The 12,908-nt window shown below is 39.9% G+C and overlaps 1 protein-coding gene across 1 annotated transcript in view; it reads right to left on the minus strand.

The window, feature by feature from the left end:
• Window positions 1–12,908, minus strand: part of SORL1 (sortilin related receptor 1) — a 156,487-nt gene that overhangs the window by 92,296 nt on the left and 51,283 nt on the right. Inside the window, exons 9-11 of the mRNA XM_065883269.1 lie at window positions 11,435–11,627; window positions 8,524–8,641; window positions 8,240–8,313 (exon numbers count right to left, since the gene is read on the minus strand). Of these exons, the coding sequence (XP_065739341.1) occupies window positions 8,240–8,313; window positions 8,524–8,641; window positions 11,435–11,627 (385 nt within the window). The remainder of the gene's footprint in view (window positions 1–8,239; window positions 8,314–8,523; window positions 8,642–11,434; window positions 11,628–12,908) is intronic.

Genomic DNA, 12,908 nt, shown 5'->3' on the forward strand with positions numbered 1-12,908 from the left:
AAACAATTTCTAAACAAAAACATTCCCAAGAAGAAAACTCCAGGTCCAGATAGCTTCACTGGTAGATGATTCAAGAAAACAAAAAACACCCCTCTTACACAAACTTTATCAGAACATAAAAGAGGAAGAATTGCTCCTCAGTTTGTTTTACCCTAACACCAAAATGTGGCAAAGACATTACCAAAAAAAAAAAAAAAAAATTACCAAGCAATATCTCTCATAAGTAACACAGAAACCTTTTAAAAGCTACTAGCAAATCAAAACTAACCTTACGGGGGTCTCCCTGGTGGCACAGTGGTTAAGAATCCGCCTGCCAATGCAGGGTACACGGGTTCGAGCCCTGGTCCGGGAAGATCCCACATGCCGCAGAGCAACTGAGCCTGTGCGCCACAACTACTGAGCCTGCCAGCCACAACTACTGAGCTTGTGAGCCACAACTACTGAAGCTCGCGCACCTAGAGCCCGTGTTCCACAACAAGAAAAGCCACCGCGATGAGAAGCCCGCGCACCACAACGAAGAGTAGCTCCCACTTGCCGCAACTAGAGAAACCCTGCGTGTGGCAACAAAGACCCAACACAGCCAAAAATAAATTAATTAATTAATTTTTAAAAATACTAACCTTACATTAAAAGGATAATATATTGTAACTAAGTAGGGTTCAAGAATTATTCCAGTAATTCCAGGATACTTTAATATTCAAGAACCAATTAATGTACTACACCATATTACATATTACATTTGTGATACTGTGATACAAGAAGATATATAAACTTTGGTCTTTGTTCTGGGCTCCTGGTGAGAGGTCCTAAAATCTTTGTAATTTCCTAAGTGATGAAGAGAAATAGGAGCACCTTTTGTTTTAATATTTGGTCTTGGACCCCAGTTCCTGACACAGAGCTCCTAAAACCCTTGTAATTTTCTGACTGATGCGGGTGACAGGAGTGTGTCTTACACAGAGCTCCTACAGCCCTTGTAATTTCCTGGGTGATAGGAGCGTCTCTTGTCCTAATGACGAGACTCATGGTGGGCTCCTGGACAGTATGGGGGCTGGTCAACAGAAAGACTAAGCATGATTAGAAGCTTGAAATTTTCAACCCCACCTCCATCCTCCCAGGAGGACAGAGGGGCTGGAGAGTGAGTTAATTATTAATCACGCCTATGTGATGAAGCCTCCATTAAAACAGATAAATAACAAGGACCTACTGTATAGCACAGGGAACTATATTCAATATCCTGCAATAAATCATAATGGAAAAGAATACGAAAAATATATATATATATAAAACTGAATCACTTTGCTGTATACCAGAAACTAACACATTGTAAATCAACTATACTTCAATTTAAAAAATAAATACATAAAGTCAAATGATTAGTAAAAAAAAAAAAAAAAAAAATCCCTAAACTGCAGGATTCAGAGAGCTTCCAAGTTGGTGAACAAACACATCCACATGCTGGAAGAACAGCACACCCCAACTCTGTGGGGACAGAAGCTCCATGGTTGGGACCCTTCTGGACCCTGTCCTATGTACCTCTTCATCTGGTTGTTCATTTGTATCCTTTGAAATATCCTTTATAATAAATGGGTAAATGTAAATAAATATTTTCCTGAGTTCTATCAGCCATTCTAGCAAATTACTGAACCTGAACAGTGAGTCGTGGGAACCCCCAGTTTATAGCTGGTCAGTCAGAAGTACAGGTGACAACCTGAGACTTGCAACTGGCGTCTGAAGTGGGGTCAGGTGGGGCAGTCTTGTGAGACTGAGCCCTTAGACTCTGGGTCTGTGCCAACTCCAGCTAGCATGTGTCCTGACTTAATTGTAGGACATCAGTGGGTGTCTGAAGAGTTGGAGTACTGCTTGCTCTGATGGGAAAACTTCCATACATTTAGTATCAGAAGTATTCTGAGAGTAAGGGAAAAGAGTTTTTCCTTTAACATAATACACCATATTACATATTATCATATTATTACATATTAGGGAAGGGAAGAGAAGGAAAAGAGAAAAGGAGAAATAAAACAAATAAAGATCACAAAGGAAGAAATAAAACTGTCCCTATTTGCAGATGATACAACTGCTTATACTGAATCTACAAAACAACTACTAACACTAATGAATTATTTTAGCAGGGTTGCAGAAGATAAGGTTAATATATAAAAATCAACTGTCTTCTTATATACTATAAGAAAAACTGAAAAATGAACTTTAAAGAAAGTCCCATTTACAGTAATACCAAAAAATAAAAAATATCTAGGAATAAAGCTAACAAAAAGAAAGTATACAAGACCTCCACATTGAAAACTATAAAATACTGCTAAGAGAATTTTTTTTTAATGGCGTAACACACCACATTCATGGATTAGAAGACCCAGTAGTGTTATGATGTCAATTTTCCCCAAATTGATCTATAGATTCAATGTGATCCCAGTAAAAATCCCAACAGGATTTATAGAAATTGACAAGTTGACTCTAAAGTGTTATGTGGCAACAAAAAGAAAAAAGTACCTAGGAATTAACCTACCTAAGGAGGTAAAAGACCTGTACGAAGAAAACTATAAGATACTGATGAAAGAAATCAAAGACGACACCAAAAGATGGAGCGATATACCATGTTCTTGGATTGGAAGAATCAGTACTGTGAAAATGACTATACTACCCAAAGTAATCTACAGATTCAATGCAATCCCTATCAAATTACCAATGGCTTTCTTCACAGAACTAGAACAGAAAATTTCACAATTTGTATGGAAACACAAAAGACCTCGAATAGCCAAAGCAATCTTGAGAAAGAAAAATGGAGCTGGAGGAATCAGGCTCCCTGACTTCAGATTATACTACAAAGCTACAGTAATCAAGACAATATGGTACTGGCACAAAAACAAACATTTAGACCAATGGAACAGGATAGAAAGCTCAGAGATAAACCCACGCAGCACCTATGGTCACCTAATCTATGACAAAGGAGGCAAGAATATACAATGGAGAAAAGACAGCCTCTTCAATAAATGGTGCTGGGAAAACTGGACAGCTACATGTGAAAGAATGAAATTAGAACACTCCCTATCATCATACACAAAAATAAACTCAAAATGGACTAAAGACCTGAATGTAAGGCCAGACACTATAAAACTTTTAGAGGAAAACACAGGCAGAAATAAATCTGACACAAATCGCAACAAGATCTTTTTTGACCCACCTCCTAGAGTAATGAGACATAAAAACAAAAATAAACAAATGGGACCTAATGAAACTTAAAAGCTTTTGCACAGCAAAGGAAACCATAAACAAGATGAAAAGACAACCCTCAGAATGGGAGGAAATATTTGCAAACGAAGTAACTGACAAGGGATTAATCTCCAAAATATACAAACAGCTCATGCAGCTCAATATCAAAAAAAACAAACAACCCAATCAAAAAATGGGTGGAAGACCTAAATAGACATTTCTCCAAAGAAGATATACAGATTGCCAACAAACACATGAAAGGATGCTCAACATCACTAATTATTAGAGAAATGCAAATCAAAACGACAGTGAGGTATCACCTCACAGTGATCAGAATGGCCATCATAAAAAAAAATCTACAGACCATAAATGCTGGAGAGGGTGTGGAGAAAAGGGAACCCTCATGCACTGTTGGTGGGAATGTAAATTGGTACAGCCACTATGGAGAACAGTAGGGAGGTTCCTTAAAAAACTAAAAATAGAACTACCATATGACACAGCAATCCCACTACTGGACATATACCCAGAGAAAACCATAATTCAAAAAGACACATGCACCCCAATGTTCACTGCAGCACTATTTACAATAGCCAGGACATGGAAGCAACCTAAATATCCATCAACAGAGGAATGGATAAAGAGGATGTGGTACACATATATGATAGAATATTACTCAGCCATTAAAAGGAATGTAACTGGGTCATTTGTAGAGACGTGGATGGACCCAGAGACTGTCATACAGAATGAAGTTAAGTCAGAAAAAGAAAAACAAATATCATGTATTAATGCATATATGTGGAATGTGAAAAAATCGGTACAGATGATCTTACTTACAAAGCAGAAATAAAGACACAGACATAGAGAACAAACATATGGATACCAAGGGGGAAGGGCGGGGTGGGTGAATTAGGAGATTGGGATTGACATATATACACTATTGATACTATGTATAAAATAGACAACTAATAAGAACCTACTGTATAGCACAGGGAACTCTACTCAGTGCTCTGTGGTGACCAAAATGGGAAGGAAATCCAAAAAAGAGGGGATATATGTATATGTATAGCTGATTCAGTTTGCTGACACACAAAAAAATAACACAATATTGCAAAGCAACTATACTCCAATAAAAATTTTTTTAAAAAGACACATGCACCCCAACGTTCATTGTAGCACAATTTACAACAGCCAGGACATGGAAGCAACCTAAATGTCCACCGACAGAGGAATGGATAAAGAAGATGTGGTACATATATACAATGGAATTATTACTCAGCCATAATAAGGAATGATATTGGGTCATCTGTAGAGACGTGGATGGACCTAGAGACTGTCATAGAGTGAAGTAGGTCAGAAAGAGAAAAACAAATATCATATATTAATGCATATATGTGGAATCTAGAAAAATGGTATAAATGATCTTACTTGCAAAGCAGAAATAGAGACATAGACGTAGAGAACAAACGTATGAATGCCAAGGGGGAAGGAGGGTGGGATGAATTGGGGGATTGGGATTGACATATATACACTGTTGATACTATGTATAAAATAGATAACTAATGAGAACCTACTGTATAGCTCAGGGAACTCTACTCAATGCTCTGTGGTGACCTAAATGGGACGGAAATCCAAAACAGAGGGGATATATGTATACATATAGCTGATTCACTTTGCTATACAGTAGAAACTAACACAACATTGTAAAGCAACTATACTCCAATAAAAATTAGTTATAAAAAAATTTAAAAAATAAAATGTTATGTGGTTAGACAAAGGAACTAGAATAAGTCAACGTAATTTTTAAAAAGAACAAAATTGGAAGACTTACTGTACTTGATCTCAACCCTTACTCTAAGTCTTCAGTAATCAAGACAATTTGGTTTTGGTGAAGAGACAGGCATATAGATCAATGGAGCAGAACAGAAAGTCTTGAAAGAGACCCACACATACGGCCAATTGATTTTCAAACAGGTACCAAGGCAATTTGATGCGAAAAGAGAAGTCTTTTCAACAAGTGGTGCTTGACCAATAGCATGTTTATAAGGAAAAAATGAGTATCAACCCTTCCCTCACACCAGATATACAAATTAATTCAAAATAGATCATAAACCTAAAGCCTAAAACTATAAAACCTGTAAAAGAATACCTAGGGGACAATCTCTGCTAACTTGGGAAGGACCAACATTTCTCGAACAACAAAGCACATAAAACATAGAAGAAAAGAACTGATAAATTAGACTTTACCAAAATTAAAAACATTTGCTCTTCAAAAGACACCTTTAAGAAAACAAAAAAGCAAGCCACAGACTAGGAGAAAAAACTTATAACACACATAAAAGACTTAAATTCAGAATATATTAAAAAAAAGACCTCTTACAGCTCAATAAGACAAACACAGCTCTTTAAAATATATAAAAGATCTGAACGGACACTTCACAAAAGAGTTTTAAATGACCAATGAACACATGAAAAGAAACAACATCAAAAAGAAAAAAAAAACCAGAAGCCCAACATCATTAGTCATCAAAGAAATGTCAATTAAAACCACAATGAAATATCATATGCAGTTACTAAAACGTCTAAAATTTAAGAGATTGACCATATCAAGTGTTGGCATGCACCGGGAGCAATCCGAACTCACACACTGCTGGTGGAAACATGAAACAGTACATCCACTTTGGAAAACAATTTGATACTTTAAAATAATCTGGTAATTCCTTTAAAAGCTAGACATATCTACCAGGTTGCCCACTCATTCCTTCCTACGGTATCTACCCAAGAGAAATAAAAATATATGTCCACCTAAAAACCATGCAATTAAATGTTTGTAACAACTATATTTGTAATCAGCAAAAACTAGAACGTCCATCAATCAACGAATGGATAAAGAAACTGTGGAATATCCCCACAATGGGATACTGATCAACAATGAAAAAGGAAAGAATCACTGATAAATGAAACAACATGAATGAACCTCAAAGCCAAAAGACCCATACTGCATCTGTATGAGTCCATTTACACAGAACTCTAGAAAATGCTAATAATCTGGAGGGATGAGGGTAGAGACCAGAATGAATTACAAAGGGACTCAAAGAAACTTTGGTGGGTGATGCAACTGTCTTAATTGTGGTGTGGGTGAAGGTGTAGTGATGGTGATCATCCTGATCAAATTATATACTTTACATGCAGCTTACTGTACATGAACGAAGTTTTTTTTTTTTAAGTGCAAAAACGGAACTCTGTGGATCTGAGAATTTGCACAACTTATTAGTAGGAGAAGGGGAACAAGAATTCTAGTCATCAGTTTTCTAGACAGCATCTGTCAACTGCATCCCATTTCCTCTTCCCTGGCCACCATCTATCCCCCTCACACACCCGAGACTGTCCCTCTAAAGAGAAGGCTGCCTGTGGGGACTCAGATGCCCGCTCACACAGACAGTCTCCCCCTTTTCATCCCCTAGTTAGTCCCTGCTAGCTCCAAAACTAAGGTCCCTTGTGCGATGGCTGCCTCTTGGCAGGCGTGGAGCATGCCTGGCGGGAGGTGCTGACAGCTGCCCCAGCATTAGCCAGACGACACCACTTCACTGGAGGAGGAGCAAGACACTGCTTTCTCCCCAGAAGGAAATCACTTGCAGATGTTCAAATCCCAGATTACACCAACATCAGAAGGTACGAACAAACCACCAGCCTATCTGCAGAGGAGAGAACACCCAATTTCAAAAGGAATGTCCAGCTCCAGGGAAGAGGAAAGCCGCTGCTTAATCTTTCCCATGGAAGCTAGACAAGGATGCCCCGAAAATTCCGAAGTGTTCACACTTTTTGACTACTCTGGCCTTAACAATCTCCCTCATCCGAATACGTAATTATGTTTCCTACCATACTGTACAGCTGTGTAGTCCTTACACACACACACACACACACACACACACACACACGCATGCACATACACGCACACACACACAATGTATGGAGGGACAGCAAGCCCTACCTCGAACGAGATAAGGTATGTGACAGGCCAAGACCCAAACAAGTGCTGGGTATTACTACTGCTTTACATACTATGTATTTCACTCTGAAAGTGATGTATTGCATTCCCAGGAAGGGCACCATGAGGATGGGAGCTGTCTGCTGGTTCTCCCGAGAATCCCACAGCCCTCCTGACATCACATCCGGCCTGCGAGAGATCTGGTGAGTCCTACCCCAGCGGTTCCCTGCACACACAGCAGAGCACCGCTGAAAGCGGCCCCTACAGAATGAGACCAGATCCCTGTCTCCCTGATGGGAGATTGGTGAAAAACACTTTTTTTTTTTTTTAAACAAGTTTGGGAATTCTCTAATGTCCAAGGCTGAGTTAGCATTTGGGGACTAGAGAACTAGCCCCACCTTCAGAATTGGTACAATCAGTTCTTAAGGATCCAAACTCGTCACACAACCTTCAGGCAAAAACAGCCTCCTTCCACAGCAGAGTCTGCCGTAGCACGGAGTGATATGGAGGGCCTGCGCAGTACAGCCAGTCAGGGAAGGGGGCGGGGCAGGGGCTTGGTTTAACTTCGCTAATATGCAAAAATAAGTAAGAAACCAGGGTCAGACCTGATACCACTACAAATACGTGACCATCTGCCGGTGGATTCAGCAAACAGTCACTGAGCACCACGTGTCCATGCCAGACGCTGCTAGGTCCCAGGAGTAAAGAAGTGACAGAACAGACACTGCCTTATCCTTACGGAACTTATAATCTTGGGATATTTACACAGATTCACAGTTGTTTTTTTAAAAAGTCTGTTTTGGATTCAAAGTAACATTTTTGGCAAAATCACAAGCCCACATCACGGGGTGTGAATACAAATCAGTGCAGCTGACCCTGTCAGTGTGGCTCCGGGTACCTCTCCTTATCTTATAATCATACTTGGCGTCATTGGCCTCCACCACCAGCCGTGTGTGTCCTTGAAATGTCAAGGCACGGTCCACATTCTCCCACAAACAAGGGCAGGGGTTGCGGAGGGAGGGGCCTGACCTCTCGCCACCGGGCTCCAGCACTGCTGGAGATGTACACGTTTGTCTTGCTTGCCAAGTTCTTTCCCACTGAACCTAAAATGCAAGAAGAGTAATTATTTTTAATGTCAAGAATACGCCAGATAATCACCTTGCTCAACCAGAAATTCTGAGTCATCTCGCAACTAGGATGTCTCAGAACCACGAACAGCCAGTATTGCCCTAGGTGGCAGCGGTCACTGTGTACTTGGCTGCATGTAAGCCAATAGCTTAACCCGTCAGTGAGGACAGGCAAAGCCAACTTACCCGTGGCGATGACGAGACCGGGCGCCGACTCCTTGGACAGGATGGGCATCCTTCGGAGCTGGAGGCTGAGCAGCTGGCTGAGCCGCTGGGCCAGGTGGAGGGAGCAGCCCTGGGAGAGCTACAGAACACAAGTTCAGGAGCCGTCAGCACGCGACACGACACGGAGGTCTCCCTCGAAACGCCGAGGCCTCCTGGGCCCACGCTGCAGTCAGTACAGAAGAAGGAGATCTGGCCCAAAGGAGACCAGAGCCACAGCCTGGCTGTCCCCACACTACCCCAGGTGGACATGATCATCTGAACCACATAAATGCCTCTCATGGAAGAAAAGAGAAAAATCCTAAGAAAAAATTCCTTCTGAGACTCTCAGAGAATAGTAGTTAGGAATCAGTTAACCTACAAGGACCTTCCATATAGCACAGGGAACTGTACTCAATATCTTGTAATAACCTATAATGCAAAAGAACCTAAAAGAGTGTGTGTGGGCTGCCCTGGTGGCGCAGTGGTTGAGAGTCCGCCTGCCAATGCAGGGGACGTGGGTTCGTGCCCCGGTCCAGGAAGATCCCACATGCCGCGGAACGGCTGGGCCCGTAAGCCATGGCCGCTGAGCCTGCGCGTCCAGAGCCTGTGCTCTGCAACGGGAGAGTCCACAGCAGTGAGAGGCCCGCGTACCGAAAAAAAAAAAAAAGTGTGTGTGTGTATATATACATATGTGTGTGTGTGTATATATATATATATATATATATATATATATAACTGAATCACTTAGCTGTACACCAGAAACTAACACAACATTGTGAATCAACTATATTTCAATAAAAATTAAGAAAGAAATCAGTGCCAACTCAAGTAAATAGGAAAGCTTTCACTCTCTCATGTTACCTAGAATTTCTCTCACGTCATTCGAAAGAATGAAAGAGAATGAAATGATTTCATGGTACTTATTTTCTAAGTCAATGAAGATGTATTTCAAATGTGATTTAAGCAACTCTGTCAGAAAAAAAAACTAAGAATCAGAAGTCAGAAAGGCTCACTGATAAGCTCCCAGATGTACAACACATATGAGATATAAACACCAAAAGAGTCACATTAAACTCTTTTAAGCAGTCTGCATTTGTACGACAAGTCTTCAGGTGTCCTCTGCAAGACTTCAGGTTGTTCAAACCGGCTTCCATCACTTATGCTCAGATTTTAATAGTTCTCCAAACAAGGCCTTTTGCTATAGGGTCACACCTGATTCTCCCGGCCAGAAAGTGACTGTCAAATGTTACGTAGCCTTGTCTGGTGTTCTAGATAGGGTATCTCTATGTGTGCTTAAGTTACAGGTAAAAACTGACATGATTTGCTAGATATACTTATTTTTATAACAAAAGGATCTCTCTAACAAATATCTGTCTTGCTAGCATCAACGTTCAGCAAATGAAAACTGGAGCAAATGAGTCTCAAATATCTGCCAACTCACCTTTTCTGTCACCACCTAAAATCAGAAGCAGAAACTAAAAGCTGATTACTAATTGTTGTACCGTTCATAAATAAACTGACCAGTCAGGGAAATAAGCCGCTGGGTTTTAACAATACTATTCATTTTATTTAACCAAGGTTTGGCCCCCTACCACGTGCTCCAAAACCTATATCGTGCAGTGAAACAACACCTAGGGGTTTATCTGCACCTACTTATAACCTGCCTCTCTCCAAAGCTAGACTCAATGTGGTAAATCCAGACCTGTTGCCAAATAGGGAAGAAAAATCAAGAAGTACAAAAAAGGAAAAGAAAAAAAAAAATCAAGAAGTACATTCTAGAACAAGAGTCTCCAAAATAATCTTCCCAAGGACCACGGATACAGCATACAAGAGAGTCAATGGACAAATTATGGACATGTTACTGACAAATAACCATGGACAAATGAAATTCAAAAATCCAAAAGACCAGGTAATTGTCTAACTAAAATGTTTTGGTTTCTCCAAAAATGAGTACTACTCTTTTTTTCCAAGTTCCTTCCGCCTGCCTACTTTACACACCCTAGATCCCCTAGAGAAATGAAAATGGAGGTGTGGGGTGTCACATGAAGCCAAGGACCACGATCACAGACTTCTCCCCAGGGAAAAGGAAGGAGCCACTTAAGCGAATGGTAACACTGAATGGGACCAAATAACACATTTTAGTATCGTGAGCTTTTCAGATGAAGCCACAGGTAGGGAAAACTGTAGAATCCTAAATCATATTCAGGGAGGAATTTTAAAAGATGTTCCCCAGCAAATCATTCTGCTGTACAGCACAGGTCCCCAGACTTTCTGGGTTCCCAGCACAACTGGTATCTCAGTAATTCTTTTTATAACAGCCTCAGGTCAGAAGAAATACCAGTGTTTGTTTTTTTACATAGTTAAGTCCAAACAACTTAATAAGTATACGTCCTAATAACTTAGCAGCAGTTTGAAATAATATTGTGTGTGTATAAATTGAAAGAAAACATAAAATTTTATTTCATTCTTAAATAACCAAAATTACTTAATAATAGTATATAGACACCTTTTGGGCACTGCACAAAGGAGTCTATATACTTTGGAGTCTAATCAGATATCACTACCATCATTTCCCGTGCCAACCTGATTTTCTTACTTGCTTTCTATCACATCGAATGCCAAAAATCCAGCTTCACAAAGATATGTCATCAAGAGACATAGAGCATGAGCTAATGTTGAAACGGTGAACTAACTCAAGATAGTAATTCACATGGTGACCAACAGACGTCAAGTATCACAGTTTTTCCCTCAAAAACTTAAAATATCCCATGGTGCCCCTGTGAGTTCACTATGGCACCCCAAGGCATCTCGATGCAGAGTTTGGGAACTGTAAGAGTAGAACTACAGTTAAGAGTGTGTATTAACAATCCAAACAAGAGCAAAGTATCTATACCTCACAATCGATTTTCTCTCCATATCCCGTGAAGGCTGGGGCCTGAAGGAATTCCCAGGTCCCCCCTTTGTCAAAGGTGATGACTGATCTCATGTTCTCTTCATTCATGGAACCATTAATCAGAGTAGCAATGTAGACCCCCTGTAACCCCTCCACGCGGTGGAAGTCAGCAAATGGTTCATTTGCAAAATACCTACATTAAGAGAAAATAAACAGCTGTGAGCATGAATTCATCATTTGCTTGGCATGTTCTTATTTTAAATAACATAAAATTTAACCATTTTAAAGTACACAATTCAGTGGCATTAAGTACCTTCCCAATGTCATGCAAGCATCATCACTGTGTAGTCCCAGAATATTTTCATCTTCCCAAAGGGAAACCCTGGACCCACTGGCAGTCATGCCCCACTTTCCCTTTCCATCCCAGGTGCTGGCAACCACTGATCAGTTTTCTGTCTCTATGGATTTGCCTCTTCTGGATATTTCATATAAATGGAATTATACAATTTGTGGCCTTTTGTATCTGCTTACTTTCTCTTAGCATAATGTTTTCAAGGTCCATCCATGTTGTATCAGTACTTCATTCCTTCTTACGGCTGAATAATCTGTCCTTTTTAAAGAGTGATGTTTTGTAATTTTGAAGGCCAAGATGCTCATCTGACCTATCACTCCTCACGTGGGGTTCAGAATGATTAATACAACACGGAAAAGTTGATGTCAGAGTCACATTTATTTCTCCACTAATGAAACTGACCCCAAATCCTCTAGTGAGCTGTGACAAACAGGAAACCTTAAACCAAACTCACCCATACTAATTATAGTGCTGGCCTATTCACAATAGCCAAGACACGGAAACAACCAAAATGTCCATCAACAGAGGAATGGATAAAGAAGACATGGTACGTATAGACAATGGAATACTACTCAGCCATAAAAAGAATGAAATAATGCCATTTGCAGCAACATGGATGGACCTAGAGATTATCATACTAAATGAAATAAGTCATAGAGAGGATGACAAATACCATATGATATTACTTACATGTGGAATCTAAAACATGACACAAATGAACCTATCTATGAAACAGAAACAGACTCACAGACATAGAGAACACACTTGTGGTTGCCAAGGGAGAAGGGGTGGTGGGAGAGGGAAGGATTGAGAGTTTAGGGTTAGCAGATGCAAACTATTATATACAGAATGGATAAACAACAAGGTCCTACTGTATAGCACAGGGAACTATATTTGACATACTATGATAAACCATAATGGAACTGAATATAAAAAAATGTATATATATGTCTAACTGAATCACTTTGCTGTACAGCAGAAATTAATACGTTGTAAATCAACTATTCTTCAATTTAAAAAAGTATAGTGTTGATGCTTACAATCTAACCCAATCTATAGGAATATAGCTAAGGGGTTACACAGCCACTGTCCAGATACTGACAACTAATTAGCCAAAACCCT

This window comes from Phocoena phocoena, chromosome 8 (genome assembly GCF_963924675.1).
Source record: "Phocoena phocoena chromosome 8, mPhoPho1.1, whole genome shotgun sequence".
Classification (NCBI taxonomy): domain Eukaryota; kingdom Metazoa; phylum Chordata; class Mammalia; order Artiodactyla; family Phocoenidae; genus Phocoena; species Phocoena phocoena.